A 19,853-nucleotide genomic window follows, 5' to 3' on the forward strand; every position below is an offset into this window, starting at 1 on the left:
GTTGCACTTAATTTTTTTCAAGTTGTAAGTAGTTGTGAGATGTTTCTATAGAACGAGGGTCTTTTGTCTGTCTCCCCCAGGAATTTGTCTGTGCTCACTGTTATTCCTCAATGCTTAGAACAGTGCCTGTTACAAAGGCAGCACTTAATGAATTCCTGTTGAGTGAGTATGAGTCTTCCCCATGGTGGGGTGGGAAGAGCCACAGGCTCCTGCGTACAACCCCCTACACTCTTTGGCCCAGGGCCCAAGTCTGCTGCAGGGTTGAGGAAGCTCTTCTGGATCTTTTCAATAACTTTCCACTCTCTGCTCTGGGTCATGAGAGTTCCTCTGCCTCGGGCCTTGGACCATGTGAAGTGGTACATCTACAACATGCTGAGGAGGTCCAGGACCAGCAGAGCCATGGTCAAAACCCCTCGGCTTTGAGAACAGCATCATAACGATGTCAGCTACATAGATTATGTAGCAAGACCACTAGTGAGTTTCAGGGGCAGCTCGATGTACTCAGGAACCAACTGCGGACAGGTCAGTTGGAGATTCGGAGCTTGAAGGCAGGGGAGGGGGATGCAGGAGAAGACCAGGAAGGTCCCAAACCCGAAGTACCCAAACCCAAGTACCCAAGATTAACGAAGGGCTTTGAGCAGACCCCACTGGCATAGAAGTCTGCAAGGTAATGCAGACTGCCCTGGGGCTGGGGAAAGAGGAGGAAAGGCAGTGGTAGGGTAATTAGTCAGGCATGTGGAAGGCGAGTTACATGGGGCTGTCACAAGTGACTGTTGGTAGGGTTTCAAGATCAGGAGGAGCATCAGGCCCATTCATCCATTAATTTATTCATGATTGTAACTAACATCTATTGAGTGTGTACCCCATTCCAGGCCCTGTCCATAGAGCTGGGGACACCACACATAACAAACCGCACCCCCTCTCCCCCTATCCTCATGGAGTTTATAGTAACTGGGCACACAGGCAATGTTCAATATATGTGGGTATGGAGCAGAGGAGGGATGTGTATGTCCAGGGGTCTTTACCAAAGCAGTAGAAGCCAGAGAGAGAAACCTCATGGTATCTGATCCCAGGTGTGGAGAATCTCTACCAGATCTGGAGGAAGCAGGGGTCAGAAGGGTGCAGGGAATTGTGTGAATGTGACCTTGGGGTCCCACCCAGCTGGATCCTCTATGACATTGGGCAGGTAACCAGAGGCAGCAGCTACAGTCCGTGGGGTGAGCAGGCGGCTCACTGAACCCGGGACAGCTCTGGACAGGGAAGCTAGGGGCCTGGCATGGAGGGGTGGAGGCCTTGGGTCAACCTCTGCCTGGGTTAGGGTAGAGAGACAACAGGCTGGCCAACGAACCTCCTCAGCTGGGCCAGCCTCAATCTGAGAACCTTCCTGAAGAGATCCCTTGTCATCTGCTCACCCTTATCACCTGGCCATCCTTAGCCGTGTCCATCCCACTTCCCCATGCTGCCAGCTCCCCACACCCACAGGAGTGCAGTGAAGCGTTGGGAGTGCAATGAAGAATGTTCCCCAAGCGGCCCTCCTGCCCCGCCCCCCGCCCACCCTAGCCGGGCCCAGGCCCCACTGACTCTGTAAGAGTAAAGTCGATGTTGATGGTCTCGGTTGATTGCTGAAAGCGGTGATGGCAAAGGAGAGGACAATGAATACACACCTGGGAGGGGGCAAGTTAGGCTCCACCCCTCTCTCTGCGAGGCCTTTCCGGCCCGAGGCACACCTGAAGTCCCATTGGAGGCATTTGAGTCCAAAGCGCTCCTGGGCCGACAAGAGGCTGCCGGATACGAGCTGGCGGAGCGCCCAGAAGCTCATTTGGTGCAGAAGGGCGAGCCACGGGAGGGGAGCCGCCATAGGGATGGGCTGGAGTGGTCACTGCGCTGTGGTCAATTGTGAATCCCAAGCACAGCCTCTGCCCAACTGCACAGCCAGTGGGGAGGATGCCAGTTGCACTATCTCCAATGTCGCCATGACCCAAGGCAAGGGGATTATCCGGGATCACAGGCCTGCTGCACAAAGGGAAAAGAAGTCCAAATCCAGGACACTGCATCTCTCACACACATTCACCGGTCCAGCCTCCCATCCGGGGTCAGTCCAGTCATTCCTTTCCCAGCCTTAATCGGGGTGGGACTTGGGTCGGTATGAGGCGGGGCCAAGGTCTTTCTTCCTCTCTATTGGTGCTCCTCCATTTGGGGCGGGACCTCTCTAAATCGGCGTTCTCGATTTGCTGTCTCCCTGGTGGCTCGTGACCTGGAAGCAATCTGGGTAAAATGGCGGCGCCCAGAGTCCAGACCAAGTGGGTCCGGAGCCCGCGGCTTGCTGCGTGAGTATGTAGGTGGCCCGTGGGGAGGCGACCTCGAACTACTGGGTCCTGGGCGGTCGGTTCTGGGCCGGCAGGGCAGGAGGGCGGCCCAGAGCGACCCAGCTGCTGGGCCAGGGCACCATGACCTTTTGAGATGCGGGCGGGGACGTGCTGGGAAAGGCCGCTCTCCGTGTACTCCCCTCCCCCGTCCCTAATCTCCTATTTTGCAGATGAGACAATTGAAGCCCAGAGAGGTTAAGGCCCTGTCCGAAGTCACACCGCAAGTTGGGAGCTAGGCCGGAATTCGAACCCGCGTCAGTCCGTTTCTCCCAAGGAACCCAGAATCCTGACAGCCAGCCTCAGAGCTGCTGTAGGTACACCCCGCCACGGGGTTCGGACTTACAGGTCATAGACGTTTTGTAGAAATTTAGCTGTTCTCCGCCATTACACTGATACTTGTTAGGCACCTACCACATTCCAGGCACTGTCCAGCTGCTGGAAACACAGCAATGAGAAGACAAAATCTCCGGTCGGCTAGGGGAGCCAGAAATAAGTCAGAAATAAAGGGAACAGGTGATTTCAGATGTTAATAATTGCTAATAATGCACTCGTCAGGGTGATGGGGGCTTTAGATTGAGAGTGGGGCTGTGGTCAGGGAAAGCCTCTCATTTAAATATGAACCTGAATGACCGAAAACAGCTATGGACTGATCTGGGGGAAGAAATTTCCAAAAAGAGGGAAAAGCAAGTGCAAAGGCTCTGAGACTAAACTTAGCTTGTTTAAGAAACAGTGTACCTAAGGGCCCCTGGATGGCTCAGTCCAAGTGTCTGCCCTTGGTCAGGTCATAATCCTGGGGTCCTGGGGGAGTATGCTTCTCCCTCTGCCCCTTCCCTTCCCCCTGCTTGTGCTCTCTCTCTCTCTCTCTCTCAAATAAATAAATGAAATTTTATTTTTTAAAGAGTTGAGTTTGGAGGGGTAGATCGTGTCTGAGTATTTTAAGTGTGATATAAAACTAGCAATTTTAGGTAGAGAATACTGAATTTCGTTTACATTCTAAAAATCTCCCTCTGGCCGTGTCAGGGAAAATTGACTGGTGGAAGGCTGGGTAGGTATTAAAGAGATCATGGGGGGCGCCTGGGTGGCTCAGTGGGTTAAAGCCTCTGCCTTTGGCTCAGGTCATGATCTCAGGGTCCTGGGATCGAGCCCCGAGTCAGGTTCTCTGCTCAGTAGGGAGCCTGCTTCTCCCTCTCTGCTTACCTTTCTGCCTGCTTGTGATCTCTGTCTGTCAAATAAATAAATAAAATCTTTTTAAAAAGAGAGAGAGAGAGATCATGGATTGGGTCGGTGGCTGGCAGATGGAGAGATAGGGATGTATTTGGAATGGATTTGGAAGTACTCATCAGGACTACTCATTGGATTGAATGGGTGAATGAGGGACATAGTGGCCTCAGAAATGACTCCTAGGTTTGTGGACCGAATGACTAGGAATAATGGTGTCATTGGCTAGAATGTGGAGGAACAAGTTTAAGCAGGGATATCATTGTGGAGCAAATTAAGTGTGAGATGGCTAGGTATATGTCAAAGTAGCAGTTAGGTATGGAGGTTGGATCTCAGGACTAGCAATAACTATTTGGAATCCAGGGTGCCTGGCTGGCTCAGTCAGTTAAGTGTCTGCCTTCAGCTCAGGTCATGGTCCCAGGGTTGTGGGATCCAGCTCCACATTGGGCTTTCCAGCTCAACAGGGAGTCTGCTTCTCCCTCTCCCTCCACCTCCCCTCCGGCTCATGCTCTCTCTTGCTCACTCTCACTCTCTCAAATAAATAAATAAAATCTTTTAAAAAAATAACCATTTGGAATCTGTCAGCACATAGATCATTTCTGAGACTTTAACACACATTTGAGAAACCTGGACTCTTCTTAAAATGTGGATGCTGATTCAGAAGGTCTGGGTTAGGGCTGAGATTCTGCTCTTCTAAGTGATAGTGTTAATATAGCTGGTATCTGGAACACACTTTGAGTAGCAAAGATTCAAGTATGGTCTTAATTTTGGCTTCATTTTGGAGTCAATGGAGTGTCTTGGTTTTCTGTTTTTATTTTTTAATTTTGTTTGTTTTTTTAAGATTATTTATTGCAGAGGGGAAAGGAGTAGCAGACTCCCTGCTCAGCAGGGAGCCCTACATGGGGCTTGATCCCAGGACCCTGAGATCATGACGTGAGCCAAAGGGGGATGATTAACTGACTGAGCCACACAGGTGCTGCTGGAGTGCTTTATTTATTTATTAAAAGATTTTATTTATTTATTTATTTGACACAGAGATCACAAGTAGGCAGAGAGGCAGGCAGGGGTGGGGGGAAGCAGGCTCCTCGCTGAGCAGAGAGCCGGATGTGGGACTCGATCCCAGGACCCTGGGATCATGACCTGAGCCGAAGGCAGAGGCTTTAACCCACTGAGCCACCCAGGCGCCCCTGGAGTGTTTTAAAATGCTGATGCTGGGGTCCTAGATTTAGATACTCGGATTTATTATATCCAGGATATGGCCTGGACATGGGGATTTTTTAAATCTCCCTAGATGAATCTAATATGAACAAAGTTTGAGAACCATTAGTTCTGCCTACAGTAGTATGGAGAATAGAGGAACAAGTTGAAAGACACCTCAGGGTAGCAGGCAGACATATCCAGAATGCGGGACACTTTGCAGCTTTATTACTTGAAGTGTGGTCCCCAGACCAGCAGTATTAGTATCATTTGGAAACTTGTTGGATGTGCAGGGTCTTTAGCTCTACCCCAGACTTGCTGGACCAAAGTCTACATTCTTTTAAAAAGATTTTATTTGTTTATTTGACAGCAGGAGAGAAAATGAGAGAAAGCGCAAGCAGTGGGGAAAAAGCAGAGGGAGAGGGAGAAGCAGGCACCCCACTGAGCAAGGACCCTCCCATCTCAGGGTTTGATCCCAGGACCCCCAAAAGCAGGTGCTTGAGCAACGGAGCCACCCAGATGCCCCCAAAATCTGGATTTTAACAAGATCCTGGGTGATTTATCTGCCCATTCAAGTTTGCAGACATTGCAGACTTCAAAGAAGGAAGTGGGTCTTGCTGACTGGCTGAGAAGCAGCCTGGGTTCTAGGAAGAAAATCTAGAATGCCAAGAAGGTGGGAGGAAGGCCTTACCCATACTGCACGCTTCTGAGAAACTGAGCAAAATGAGGTCTGAGAAATAATCATTGGCTTTGATAAGTGTAAAACGCAAAAGGGGCCTTTACAAATGGTGCCAGTGGAGTGGCTGGGGCAGCAGCCAAGCCGGAGAGAGTGAGGCAGCCTCGTGTATACATATCTGCTGGGAGAAGCTTTGCTGTAAAGGGAACAGAGATGTGGAGCAGAAGCTGGAGAGAGTCTTTGGGACAAGATGGGGGATGCTAGGGAAAGTTTAAATGATAATAATAATCCAGACACTTCCCAGCTCATTTTATGAGGTCAGTATGACCCTGATACCAAATCACACAGCCACTCAAAACTACAGACCTTTATCTCTTATGAGTGTGGATGTAAAAATCCTCAACAAAATAACTAGCAAACCAAATGTCCGCAACATATAAAAAGGATTATATACCATGACCAAGTGGAATTTGAACCAGAAATGCTAGATTACTGTGAAATCTGAAAACCAGTTAATGTTATATACCATATAAAGAGAATAAAAGATAAAAGTTACATGATTGTTTCAGTACTTGGAACAAAAAGTACTTAACAAAATCCAATACTGTTTCTGGTGAGAACATTCAACATCTGGGTATAGAAGGGAATTTCTTTTTTTTTTTTTTTTAAGATTTTTATTTTTTTATTCCAGAGAGAGAGCATGAGGCAGAGGGACAAGCAGACCCCATGCTGAGCATGGAGCCTGATGTGGGTCTCAGTCCCACAACCCTGAGATTATAACTTGAGCTGAAATCAAGAGTCAGATGCTCAACCAACTGAGCCACCCAGGCGCCCCTGGAAGGGAATTTCTTTAACCTTATAAAGCCCATTTATGAAAAACCGACAGCTCACATCTTACTTAAGGATGAAAGACTGGATGCCTTTCCCCTAAGATCAAGAACAAGAAAAGGATATTAACTCTTGTCACTTCTATTCAACATTGCACTAGAGGTTCCAGCAAGGGCACTTGGGAAAGAAAAATAAATAAAAGACATCCAGTTTGGAAAGGAAGAGGTAAAACTCTATTTGCAGGTGATGTGATCTTATATGTAGAAAATCCTAAAGAATGTAATAAAAAGCTATTGGAACTAAGAAGTGAGTTCAGCAAGGTCGCAGGATATAAATCCAAATATATAAAAATAAATTGTGTTCCTATACCTGGCCCTGAACAATATGGAAATGAAGTTAAGAAAATAATTCCATATGTAATAGCTTCCTAAAGAATGAAACATAAGTAGGGGTACCTGGCTGGCCCAGTTGGTACAGCAGATGACTCTTGATTTCAGGGTTGCGAATTCAAGTCCCATGTTGGGTGTAGCGATTACTTAAAAATAAATCCTTTAAAAAAAGAATGAAATGTGAATAAATCTGACAAAATAACTAAAAGACTCATATACTGAAAACTATAAAACATTGTTGAGAGAAATTAAAGATGATCTAAATAAATGGAGAGGTATCCCATGTTCATAGATCAGAAGACTAAATATTATTAAGATACCAATATGCCCTAAATTGATCTGTAGACTCAATACAAACCCTATCAGAATCCACAAAACTATAATAATCAAAACAGTGTGGTGCTGGGATGCATGGATGGCTCAGTCGGTTAAGCATCTGCCTTTAGCTAAGGTCATGATTCCAGGGGTCCTGGGATCGAGTCCTGCATTGGGCTCCTTGGTCAGAGGGGAGTCTGCTCCTCCCTTTGCCTGCTGCACTCCCTCCTTATTCTCTCTCTTCTCTGACAGATAATAAAATCTTTAAAAACAAAGTAAAACAAAAAACAGTGTGGAACTGGCATAAGACTCAACATATAGATCAGTGGAACTGGGAGCCTAGAATTAAATTCTTACATTTATGGTCAGTTGATTTTCAGCAAGCATGTCAAGACAAAAGAGTACTCTTATCATGGTGAGCACTGAGTAATATATAGAATTGTTGAATCACATTATTATACAGCTGAAACTAATATAACCATGTTAACTGTACTGAAATTAAAATTTTAAAACTTAATTATAAAAAAGAATGCCAAGGGCTCCTGGGTGGTTCAGTTGGTTGAGTGACTGCCTTTGGCTCAGGTCATGATTCTGGAGTCCCAGGATCAAGTCTTGCATCAGGCTCCCTACTCAGCAGGGGGTCTGCTTCTTCCTCTGACCTTCCCCACTCTTGCTTAATCTCTCTCATTCTCTCTCTCTGTCTCTCAAATAAATAAAGAAAATCTTAAAAAAGAACAAAAGAATGTCAGGACAGATGGGGCAAGAATGGTCTCTTCAACAAATAGTACTAGAACAACTAGACATCCATTTGAAATGAATCCCTTTCTTACACCATTCAAGGTGGATCATAGCACTGAATGTAAGAGCTAAAGCTATTAAACTCTTAAAAGGAAATAGGAATAAATATCTCTTTCTTTTCTTTTCTTTTTTTTTTTTTTTTAAGATTTATATTATTTGAGAGAGAGAGGGAGAGGAGTCCCAAACAGACTCCACACCGGACATAGAGCCCAATGCAGGGGCTCAGTCTCAACAACCCTGAGATCATGACCTGAGCTAAAACCAAGAGTCAGATGCCTAATGAACTGCACCATCCAGTCACCTCAACCTAAGAATAAGTCTTTATGACCTTGGCCTTGGCAGTGTTTTTTTAGGTAGAGCATCAACCTCCTAGATAGAAAAAACATAAATTGCATGTCATCAGAGTAAGACTCATGCCGCAAACAGTAACATTAAGAAAGTGAAAAGACGGCCCAAGGAATGGGAGAAAGTATTTGTAATTCACAAGGGTTAGTATCCTGAATATATAGAGAACACTTACAACTCAGTGATAAAAAGCTAAGGAGCCCAATTTTTTTTAATGCCCAAAGGATCTAAATATACATTTCGCCAAAAAAGATTCACAGTGGCCAATAAAGACGTGAGAAGATACTCAGCATCAGTTTTTAGGGAAGTTTAAATCCGACCATGAGACAATCACATCCACTGTGTATCTAATTGCAAAGACCATAAGAATTGGCAAGGATATGGAGAAATTGGAACCTTTATACTCTGCTGTTAAGAATGTAAAGTGGTGTGGCCAACTGAGAGAACAGTTTGGCAGGGGGCGCCTGGCTGTGTCAGTCGGTAGAGTGTGCAACTCTTGATCTGGGGGTTGTGAGTTCAAGCCTCACTTTGGGCATGGAGGCTACTTTAAAAAAAACAAAACAAAACAAAAAACAGTTTGGCAGTTCCTCAAAATGTTTGAGACAGCATTACCATATATATGTCTCAATAATTTGACTTCTCTCTATATAAGAGGCATTTAAGCACCTGTTCAAAGGAAACTCCCACACAAGTGTTCGTGGCAGCTTTGGTCATAATAGTCGGAAAGTGGAAACCCCAAATGTCTATCAATCGATGAATGGATAAATAAAACTTGGTCATATCCGTATAATGGGATTTTTTGGCCAATTAAAACAGATGAAGTCTGATCCATGCTACAAAGTGAATAAGCCTGAAACACTTGCTAAGTGAAAGGAGCTTGTCCCACAAGAGCATGTGTTGTATGGCCCTGTTTTTATGAACTACCCAGAGTAGGCAAATTATAGAGACAGTGGATTAGTGGTTGCCTGGGGGAAAATGACAGGGACTGCTAATGGGTGTAGGTTTTCTTCTTGGGGTGAGGAGAATGTTTTAAAATTAGATTACAGTGACGGTTGCACGACTCTGAATATATTAAAAAACCATTGGATTTTACCCTTGAAAAGGGTGAACTATAGGATATGTAAATAAAACTGTTTTTAAAAAAAAAAAAAAAAGAGGGCTCCTGGGTGGCTCAGTTGGTTAAGCAACTGCCTTCAGCTCAGGTCATGATTCTGGAGTCCGGGGATTGGGTCCTGCATCAGGCTCCCAGCTTGGTGGGGAGTCTGTTTCTCCCTCTTACCCTCTCCCCTTTCATGCTCTCACTCTCTCTCAATAAATAAAATCTTAAAAAAGAAAAGAAAAAGATTCAGAGGCATCTGGGTGGCTCAGTTGGCTAAGCATCTCACTCTTGGTTTCGACTCAGGTCATGATCGCAGGATTCGTGAAATCAGTTCCTGCCTTGGGCTCCACACTGGGCTTGGAACCTGCTTAAGATTCTCTCCCTCTGCCCTGCCCCCCTCACATGCATGTGTGCACACTCTCTCGCACGTGTGCTCTCTCTCCCTCTCTCGTATTTTTTATTTAAGAGAAAGAGAGAGCCGAGCAGGGGAAGGGGCGGAGGGAGAAGTAGGCTCCCCACTGAGCAGTGAGCCCAGTGTGGGACCTGGCCCTGAGATCATGACCTGAGCCCAAGGCAGATGCTTAACTGACTGAGCCACTTAGGTGCCCCATAAATAAATCTTAAAACAAAAAAAAGATTCAGTGGGGAGGGGGACCATGGCAGGAGCAAATACCTCCAGATAGTGGAGGGATTAGCCCAACAAAGTAGGGACCCTTGGCTGTAACACCCATTTTAAGTCCATCTTGTGGATGCGGAGACCAGGGGGACTTGTGAGTTAGCTGTGCCTTCTGGAACGTGGTCTCTGCACAGGCGGGGTCTCATCTCCTCTAGCAGGTAGGGGTGCCAGGCTGATGCTGTCTTTTCTTTCTCATCCAGGTGGTTGTCTGACAAGCAGCAGCATGAGCTGGGCCCAAGCCCTCCTGCTGGCCCGGGGCATCTCTCGGGGCTGGAGAGGCATCTGCGGGGCCACCGTCATGGGAGCCCCCTTCCCCCAGGTAACCAGCACCCGAGCAAGTCATCTGCTCACAGCAGCTGACCTCTCTGCTCTGAAGGCCAGCTGGATGCGCCTTATTCATTTTAAGAAGTGCTGCTGCCCATGTGGGTAGAGAGGTTGAATTTGGAAATGAGGATACAGGAGCTAAATAGATTTGAGTGGTGACTGCGAGTGACTCCTGCATCCATTTGTAAAAATACGGGCAGAACGTTGAACTTCCTTCCCTTCCCAGAGTGACCAGACAGCCCAAGCTGATCGATGGGCATAGACAGCCGTAACAGTGATGGTGGCAGTTTGATAATACTAATCAGGCAGACATCGTTTTATTATGCTTCACAGATAATGCAAGGGTTTCTTCATTTTTGGTTTTTACAAGTTGAAGGTTTGTGGCAGCCTTCCATCGAGCACGTCTCTTGGTGCCCTTTCCCAACCACATTCGCTCATTTCGTGCCTCTGTGTCACATTTTGGTAATTCTTGCAATATTTCAAACTTATTCATTATTCCCGTGCATGTTATGGTGATCCGTGAGCAGCAGTTATGACCTGCTGAAATCTCAGATAGGCTGGTTAGCGTTTTTTAGCAAGAAAGTAGTTTTTAATTGAGGTTTGTCCTTTTTTTAAGACTTAACGTTACTGCTCACTTTATAAACTACAGTGTAGTGTAAACCGAACTGTCCCATGCATTGGGAAGCCAAAACGGTCATTTGGCTCACTTGACTGTGACATTTGCTTCATTATGGGCTCTGGAATTGAACCCCCAGTGTCTCCGGGCTATGTCTGGGTCTCCCTTATTTAGCAATTCCTCTGTGCCAAGCCCTGTGCTATGTTTTTGTTTATACAATCTCTTGTCTCCCCTTCTTTGGGGCATTCTAGAGCCACCTTTCTGATTTTTGACCCATGCACATACCACCCGCAGAATGAGTTGCCTACAATTTCGCTTTAAAGATTTTATTTATTTATTTGACAGACAGAGCTCATAAGTAGGCAGAGAGGCAGGCAGAGAGAGAGAGAGAGAGAGAGAGAGGGAAGCAGGCTTCCTGCGGAGCAGGGAGCCCGATGCGGGGCCCGATCCCAGGACCCTGAGATCATGACCCGAGCTGAAGGCAGCAGCCCAAACCACTGAGCCACCCAGGCGCCCCCTACAATTTCGCTTTAAATGGACTTTTTTTTTAACATCACCTTATGGAAGTAGGACACTGGGATGGCTGTTGGGGCAGCATAGCAGAGGGACCAAGGACGGGGACTCTGATCTCAGCTCTGTCACTTAGCAGCTCTGGGACGCCAGACATCCCATTGTACCTCTCCAGGCCTCAGTTTCCTCCTCTGTGAAATGGGTACACTAAGAGCACTTTCTCAATGGGCAGATGGAAAGATTAAATGAGCTTCACACTCAGAAGGTGCTCAAGAAGAATGCCTGGAAGAATAATCATTAACTATTAGCTCTTTTTTTCCAAAAAAAAAAAAAAAAGAAAAGAAAAGAAATTTTTTGTTGTGGGCTCCATGCCCAATATGGGGCTTGAACTCACGACCCTGAGATCAAGAGTTGCATACTCTACCAACTGAGCTGGCCAGGTGCCCCTCGCTATGTAGTTTTAAAGATGCCATGTGTATAATCATTCTAATTTAAACATTTGGTTTCACTTAAAATAAGAAATTTGGTAGCATACTATCCATACAGGGGTTAGCAAACATTTTCCTAAAGAGAGAGTAAATATTTTTGGCTTTGCAAGCCACACAATCCCTATCACAACTACTTGCCTCTGCCAATGGAGCACAGATACAGCCCCAGATTCAATGTCACGAATGTGTCTGGCTGGATTCGAGTAAGACTTTATGGACAAAAGCAGGCAGCTGGCCATAGGTGCCCCTCAGATTTGCCCCCAGAAGCCTCCACTACCCACTCTGGGGAATAAGGTCTGCTTGGCCCAAGGGAAACACCATTGTAACCGGCAGGGAAACTGAGGCCTGAGCAGCAAAGTGGGATGTGGGTGTCACCTAGCAGAGGACAGTCAACCCAAGACTCCTCCTGACTCCAAAATCTACATTTTTCTTTTTCAAACTCAGTTGTTGAATTGTATCTTTTTTTAATACATATTTTTATTTATTTGAGAGAGAGACAGCGAGAGAGAGCATGAGCGAAGAGAAGGTCAGAGGGAGAAGCAAACTCCTCATAGAGTTGGGAGCCCGATGCGGAACTCGATCCTGTGACTCCAGGGTCATGACCTGAGCTGAAGGCAGTTGCTTAACCAACTGAGCCACCCAGGCGCCCTGAAATGTATCTTTTGAATAGACAACACAGTTAATTAAAGCAGGCAATCCCAGCAGTTCTGGGGCTACACCTCCAAGGGTCTGTCCCTCCTTTGCTTGGCCGCCACTTAGCTCCCCTGTCTAGAGGCTAGAGGTGTTACCCATTCAATGTATTTCCTCCCAGGCATACTCTACAGGAGCAAATAATGTATATGCATACCGTCATTCTCTTACCCACAATAGTTACATTTTGCGTAGTGGCCACCTGCACGGAATTAGTGAATATCAAACTGTTGCTTCCAGGGAAATACGGAGCCTCTGCTCACATTGTCATCAACCCATCAATACATACCTTGTTGTATGTGTGCGTCTCTGTGTGTGTTTCTGGTTTGTGTTTGTGTGTGTGTTTCTGTTTAAAGACATCTTGTTGGATATAAACTGGATTCATGGACATTGAACTCCCAGCCCCCAGCATTGTAAGTCACACCTGAAGGAAGCTTCTTGACCACATGCTATTTTCTCTGTAAACAACTGCGGAGCCTTCTTGCAGGGAGGACCACGAGGCAGCCCTTCAGCACTGTGCTTGGGGGCCATTTTCCATAGCAAAAGTCACCCACAGAAAGATGTGGAAAATGTGCACTTAAAAAATCTCTAAGAGGACACACATTGACAGCGTGCCAGCTGAAACCGGAGGGCCGAGTGTTCCCTGTGCTCTATCTCAGCTGGAAATGACCAGGCTTGGGCGACTCCAGTTTTTCACCACACTGCATGTGTCTGTGAATGACCAGGAAAGTGTTAAGAGTATTGACTTGGGGATTACAAATCAATTTTAGCAAGTAGGCAAATTTGCAACCAGGGAGACCACAAATAATGAGGATCTATTATATATAATTTGGTGAGCCCCCCCCCCCCCCCCCGCAGCTCTCTGGGCACTTTGTTCCACACGCTGCTTGTTTTTGTTTCATATTATACCTGAGAGCTCCTTCTGGGTCACTCAGGACCCTCCTGGGTGGCTCTCAGAGACACAGGTGCCCCCTGTCCACGTTCATGGCCATGTGCTTAACCATTTCCTTGCAGACGCACATTGTGGCTATTCCCACCGCTACAGCAGACATACAAACGTCATCTGGCCCAGGTCTTGTCGATAGCTGTGGGAGTTACAAACCCGAGGCAGGATCCCTGCATCAGAGGCTGTGTTTGCCGTGTGGGTTTCCCTGTTGTTTTCTCACACTTTGTAAGGGTGTCTGATCTTGGTCTAGTCCCCACAGCACCACACTTCCTTGGGGACCCTTCGGGATGCCCACTGGCACCATTCCCAGGAAAGAGCCAGCCTGGCAACCTCTTGGGGTGGGGGGGGGGGACCTGGGAGGTGCCAGATTCCGGCCACTGTTCTCTGTCCCCAGGTGCCTCTCCAGGCCCCACGAGGCCTGCACTGCAGCGCTGCCGCCACCGCAGCCGGTAGCTCCGACTCGTGGCTGGCCCCGCCCCCACCGGAGCCCCAGAAGGAACCCACGAAGGCCCTGGCCTTCCACGAGGAGCTGTTCCAGCGGGCACCGGAAGGGACGCGCGACAAGGCAGACTTCGTGCGCGCCGTGCAGAACTTCGGGCAGCATAATGTGCACAAGCGGGGTCACGTGGACTTCATCTACCTGGCCCTGCGCAAGATGCGGGAGTTCGGCGTCGAGCGGGACCTGGCTGTCTACAACCTGCTGCTCGACGTCTTTCCCAAGGAGGTCTTCCGGCCTCGCAGCATCTTCCAGAAGATGTTCATCCACTACCCCCGGCAGCAGGAGTGTGGGGTGGCCGTCCTGGAACAGATGGAGAACCACGGTGAGGCCAGCAGGCTCAGGTCGGGAGTTGGGGGTCTGCCTTGTCCCTGGTCCTCCGCCCCTCTCTGTTTCTCATGTCTGTCTCCCCTTCCCTGTCGGCCTGCCTGACTCCCTGTCTCCTCCCCGACGCAGGCGTGATGCCCAACAAGGAGACCGAGTTCCTATTGCTTCAGATATTTGGACGTAAAAGTTACCCCATGCTCAAGTTTGTGCGCATGAAGCTGTGGTTCTCCCGCTTCAAGAATATCAACCCCTTCCCTGTGCCCCGGGACCTGCCCCAGGACCCGGTGGACCTGGCCAAGTTGGGCCTGCGGCACATGGAGCCCAACCTCAACGCCACCGTCACCATTTATCAGGTATCCACCCCTGGCTGTGCCCTCAGCTGCAACCCCAGCCTGGCCCCCTCACTCACCCTGAGCGATGGTGCGGAGACAGGCTGAGCCCTGACGAGATTCCCATGGCCCTCACTCCTCCCTGCAGCTTGACCTCTGACCTCTGACCTCTGCACCTACTCCTCTCGCCACACTCTGTATGCTAGGCATCTATCTTCCTTTCTGGCCCTTGAGCCTGCCTTTTTTTTTTTTTTAAAGATTTTATTTATTTATTTGAGGGAGTGGGGGAGGGGCAGAAGGAGAGGAAGAATCCCAAGCAGATTCCACACTGAGCTTGGAGCCTGATGCGGGGCTCCATCCCAGGACCCTGAGATCATGACCTGATCCAAAATCAAGAGTTGGATGCTCATCCGACTAAGCCACCCAGGTGCCCCAGTTCCCGAGCATTCTATGCCAATTTACTTCTCAGGCCTTTGCGCTCACTGCTTCCTCTGCCAGGACCACTCCTCCCTGGGACTTCATGTTCTTACGATCTCAGCTACGTCTTCCTATCCTTCCTCAGGATCCCCTTTCCGACCACCCTGGCTGAGGCACTGGGCACCTGCCTTGGTTTCTCATTCACAGTGACTCAAGTTTCCCCTGTGTCTCCCAAGGTTCAGTACAGGGTCTGGCCCAAAAGTGAGCTCCGCGGTTATTTGTTGAATGACTCAAGAAACTAGGACACACACATGCAGACACACACACACCGCACAGGGTCCTAGGGACCCCACTCGTGCCAGACCACATGGAGAAGCCTGTGGTCCTGGAGGCTGATCACAGTTTCTCTCAGAGCTGCTGGTTCTGAGATGGAGAAGCCCTGGGGGCTGCGGGGGCACAGAAGGGGCAAGGTGAGAGGAGAGCTTCCCAGAAGAGGTGAGGTGAGCTGCACTTGCACTTGGGCAGGACAGGAGAGGTGAGGAGAGCATTCTAGGCAGTGGAAGTAGCGCGGGCTGGGGTTCAGAGGGCAGCTGGGAGATGCAGAAAGGGCTGCTTCTGGCCAGTGCAGGCAGTTGGGCTGGGGGAGAAGGGGCACGGAGGCACCAGGCTAGAGTGTGATTTGAACCTGTTGGTGGGGAGGGAGCCCCCAGGAAATTTTAAGAACAGGAAGGATGGGGCGGGGGGGAGTCATGTTTCTGGAAGGAGTTTCTGTTTCAAAAGCACCCTCTGGTGGCCCCATGGATAGTGTTGGATGGGGGCAGGCAGAGGACTGAGTGGTAGGGACAGGGGGTAATGGGGTGTCCAGGTGAGAAAGGACAGAGACTTGGCCTGGAGCACATTAACTCACTTCTTCATTTTGAAAAGTAAAGCTTTAGAAGCCAAACAGTCCTCAAGAACACACAATGAAGAGTTGTCTCCTAGCCTAGACCTTCAGTCTCCAGGCTCCTTCCCCAGGGGTGACCACCCCTGTGTCTCCTTCCAAAGAGCTCCTATGCACTGGCAAGCAGATATAGCCTTTGTATGTATGTTTCCCCTCATTGTGAAAAGTACATACAGAAAGATTGAGAACCTGGTGAAATGATCACCAGCACCACTTAGATTTAGAATGGGAACAATCCAAGGGTCCCATCAGGAGGGCATTATCTACATAAGAGTCTAACACTTCTGTTAGACTGGTTAAAAAAAAAGGCAAGTGAAAAGTTGAAGTATGTTCAGTGGTATAGTAAGTTCCCTTCAGTGTGAGAAGGGAGGGGAAGTCAAAAGGCATATCCCTATTTTCCTATTTTCACAAAAATAAATAATACAAAGATAAATCTGAAGTGCATAGAAATTATCATCTCTGGGCAGGCAGAGGAGACGGGGTAGAGAGAACAGGAGAGGAAGAGAGACATCTGTTTACTACGGATTGACTTTTAAACTGTGCAAATGTTTACATGTATTTTTTTTTTAAAGGCAGGAGGGGAGCTCCACTAAAATTGAAAACAAACAGAAGCAAGTGGATCTGGCCAAATATCTAAATGATAGGATAATCAATGAGATAGAAAGTTCTCTCGAGTCAGCTGTCCAATAGCCCCTCCTTAGTGGTTTCCGTTCAAAGAACAAACATACCCGGAGAGAAATCCTAAGCTTCATCCCATAGCACTACGGTGAGCAGTAATATCAAAACTATTTCTGTAGTTTGATGGATAAGTAAATGTACTACTATTAATAGGAACCAAGATTTTTAGTGTAAGAAAAAGAGAAGAGAAAAATATACAATCAAATGTTGGGGGGGGACCTCCAAAATGTGAAATTTAAAATGAAAAATCAGTTTTGGGGTGCCTCAGTGCCTCAGTTAAGCGTATACTTTTTTCTGCCTCCAAAGAACTTATGCTTTATAATGTTACTCCAGTGGCACAGCATTTTATACATGTTCTGCATCTGGTCTTTTGCTGTTTTCACTTAAGAATATGGCCGGGAGCCTGTCTGTGTCTCCCATTGATTCATCTCGGTTCTTCTTCACAAGGAAGGATGGATGAAGTTGTCCCCTCTAAGATGTTTCAATCAAAGAATATATGCATTTTTTAAAAAGATTTTATTTATTTATTTGTCAGAGAGAGAGATGGATAGAGAGCACAGGCAGGGGGAGCAGCAGGCAGAGGGAGAACCAGGCTCCCCGCTGAGCAAGGAGCCCCATGTGGGACTTGACCCCAGGACCCTGGGATCATGACTTGAGCCAAAGGCAAATGCTTAACCGACTGAGCCACCTAGGTGCCCCAAATGTGCTTTTTTTTTTTTTAATTTGGGGGGCACCTGGATGGCTGAGTTGGTTAAGCATCTGCCTTCGGCTCAGATCATGATCTCAGGGTCTTGGAATTGAGTCCCACATCAGGCTCCCTGCTCAGTGGAGAGCCTGCTTCTCCCTCTCCCTCTGCCTGGTGCTCCCCCAGCTCTTTCTGTTCCTCTCATTTCAAATAAATAAAATCTTTAGAAAAAAGATTTCATTTGTTTTGGTTTTTGAATCACTGCAGTTATGTAAAGTTAGAAATATATAAAAGGGATTTCCTTTCCTCCCTGTTCTCCACAGACGCGAACACTGATTTGCTTCTTGTGTCTCCTTGGGAATATACTGTGCATGTGAAATTATTTCTCCTTTTAAAACCTCACAAGCTGGAGCATTTACTATGTGGCAGGCATTGTTCTTGGCATTTTAGAACTGCCTGAATTAAGTGCTTTATGCCTCCATTTTTTGGAGAAACTGAGGCACACCATTATATCGACTTGACCACAGTCACACAGCCTGTATGGCAGATCCCGGATTTTAACACAGGTAGGCAGGCTCTAAGATTCTAGGCTCGTGCCACATTGGATAGAAGTGAGGAAGGGATGGGCTTCAGTGATGGGTAGGAGGCCAAAAGAAGGCCTGAATTCGCTGGGATCCCCTTCCCCCATTTTTCTCCCCAGCTCTTCTAGAGAGGCTGGGGGCCACAAGCTTCTACCCCTACTCCTCCTTGCAGATGCCTTCTTCCACAGACACCACAGGTGCAGCAGATCCCGCCGAGCCCCACATTGTAGGTAAGGCTCTGGCATGGGGTGGCTGGATTCTCATCGGACTTGCTGGGTGGGCTCCCCGGGGCCTCTGGGCAGAGCCCATCAGCCAGGGCCCCCTGGCTCTGTGTGTCTCCACACCAGGAATCCAGACTCCTGATCAGCAGGCTGCCTTGGCCCACCACAACCCAGCGCGGCCGGTCTTCGTCGAGGGCCCCTTTTCCCTGTGGCTCCGAAACAAATGTGTCTATTATCACATCCTCAGAGCTGACTTGCTGCCCCCTGAGGAGAGGGTAAGGGCCCAAAGCATGAGTGGCGGGTATGGGTATATTTGAGGAAGGCAGCGTTGGCACCACTCAGGGGCTCCTGTGAAGTCTCAGAGGGGCAGGTGGAAGAGGAAGGGATGGCTCCTGGTTTGGGGAGGTAGGCTGCCACTGCCTGCAAGATCCTGGGCCTCTGACCCTACTATACCCACCTCCCTGGGGTAGGAAGTAGAAGAAATTCCAGAGGAGTGGAATCTCTACTACCCGATGCAGCTGCACCTGGACTACGGGAGGAGCGGCTGGGATGACTACGAGTTTGACATCGATAAAGGTAAAACTGGGGTGGGCAGGGTTCCCTGCACCGGATATGATGAGGCCTCTAGGGTACAAGGGTAGCACCCAGGCTAAGACCTGGCCCAGTTACCACATGCAGACCCAGTAGACGTCCAAGTACACACACACACACACACGTGTGCTCCCCAGGGGCTCCAGGCCTGTCAGCCCTTGGTCATGGAGCATCTCTGTGCTGGCTACTTGAGTGTGACCAGGACAGGCCAGGTCCCTCCCTTGAGCAGCTCTGGACAGTGTGGGGAACAGGAACATTAAGTTACATTCTGGAGGTCTCAAGGGAGGAGCACACCAGCCAGCATCGGGTAGGCTGTGGGGAGGACTTCTTGGTGGAATGTTGAAGAAAGGCATCACTCAGGTGAAGCATGGGATTAGCAGTCTAGGCAGAGGGGATATCTTGTGCAAAGGCTTGGATGCACAAGAAACATCCCACCTGTGGCCTGGAAGGGGTGCAGGCATGGGGGGGGGGCGGGGTGTTCCTCCAATCCCCACTGCACAAACTCTAAGCACCTGTTTCCCCCAACAGTGGAGGAAGGCCCTGTCTTCGCCATATGCATGGCGGGTGCCCACGATCAAGCTACACTGGCCAAGTGGATCCAGGGCTTGCAGGAGACCAACCCAGCCCTGGCCCAGATCCCCGTGGTCTTCCGCCTGGCAGGGTCCACCGGGGAGCTCCTGGCGCCCTCCTCAGGGCTGGAGGAGCCGTCCCCGCCCCCACCAGAGGTACAGGAAGAAGAGGAAGACGATCAGCAGCGACAGCATCAGGGCCAGAGCTGAGCTTGAGCAGTCACCGAACAAGCTGTGGACTGGTGTGACAGCGTGAGATGCCTTTTGAGTGTACAGCAAATAAAAGTTTTCCGTCCTGGGGCTGTCCTCTGTTTTCTCTGGCAGCGTGGCGTCTCTGTCCTTGTAATGCTTGGTGGCCTGACTTTTCAAGGGATCTGCAGCATCCGGGACGAACAGATCGGACCCCAGGCTTTCCCTCTGCCTTCACCTGACCGCTCCTACCCTTTCCTTGTTCTCTCCAAGATGCATTCGGGATGAGACGTGGAGAGAGGAGCCCCTACCTCCTAGGGTCTATGAGCTCATCTAGGTCTTTCTTCCC

The 19,853-nt window shown here is 48.5% G+C and overlaps 1 protein-coding gene across 5 annotated transcripts; it reads left to right on the plus strand.

Annotated features, from left to right (window-relative positions):
- The first annotated feature begins 2,213 nt into the window (after positions 1–2,213).
- ECSIT (ECSIT signaling integrator) lies at positions 2,214–19,615 on the plus strand. Of its 5 annotated transcripts, none has more exons than XM_004748378.3 (9): positions 2,214–2,327; positions 2,537–2,711; positions 10,108–10,226; positions 13,876–14,302; positions 14,434–14,657; positions 18,107–18,164; positions 18,282–18,430; positions 18,626–18,731; positions 19,275–19,615. In XM_004748378.3, exons 3-9 carry the CDS (start codon positions 10,131–10,133, stop codon positions 19,523–19,525), a joined length of 1,311 nt encoding a protein of 436 aa, XP_004748435.1. In that variant the 5' UTR covers positions 2,214–2,327; positions 2,537–2,711; positions 10,108–10,130; the 3' UTR covers positions 19,526–19,615. The 5 variants fall into 5 exon arrangements, with proteins under 5 accessions (XP_004748435.1, XP_004748434.1, XP_004748436.1 ...); XM_004748377.3 differs by having other exon boundaries at positions 2,537–2,676; XM_004748379.3 differs by having other exon boundaries at positions 2,236–2,335; positions 2,537–2,676.
- Positions 19,616–19,853: the final 238 nt, after the last annotated feature.

The sequence above is a fragment of the Mustela putorius genome, unplaced genomic scaffold (genome assembly GCF_011764305.1).
Source record: "Mustela putorius furo isolate JIRA1106 unplaced genomic scaffold, ASM1176430v1.1 tig00000095_pilon_pilon_pilon, whole genome shotgun sequence".
Lineage (NCBI taxonomy): Eukaryota > Metazoa > Chordata > Mammalia > Carnivora > Mustelidae > Mustela > Mustela putorius.

Coding starts and splice junctions, on each gene's coding strand:
- ECSIT (XM_013054130.2), top strand. CDS start 2,816: ATGAGAAGACAAAATCTCCGGTCGGCTAGGGGAGCCAGAAATAAGTCA. Junction 18,165..18,281: donor CGCCGAGCCCCACATTGTAG/GTAAGGCTCTGG, acceptor TCTCCACACCAG/GAATCCAGACTCCTGATCAG. Junction 18,431..18,625: donor TGCTGCCCCCTGAGGAGAGG/GTAAGGGCCCAA, acceptor TCCCTGGGGTAG/GAAGTAGAAGAAATTCCAGA.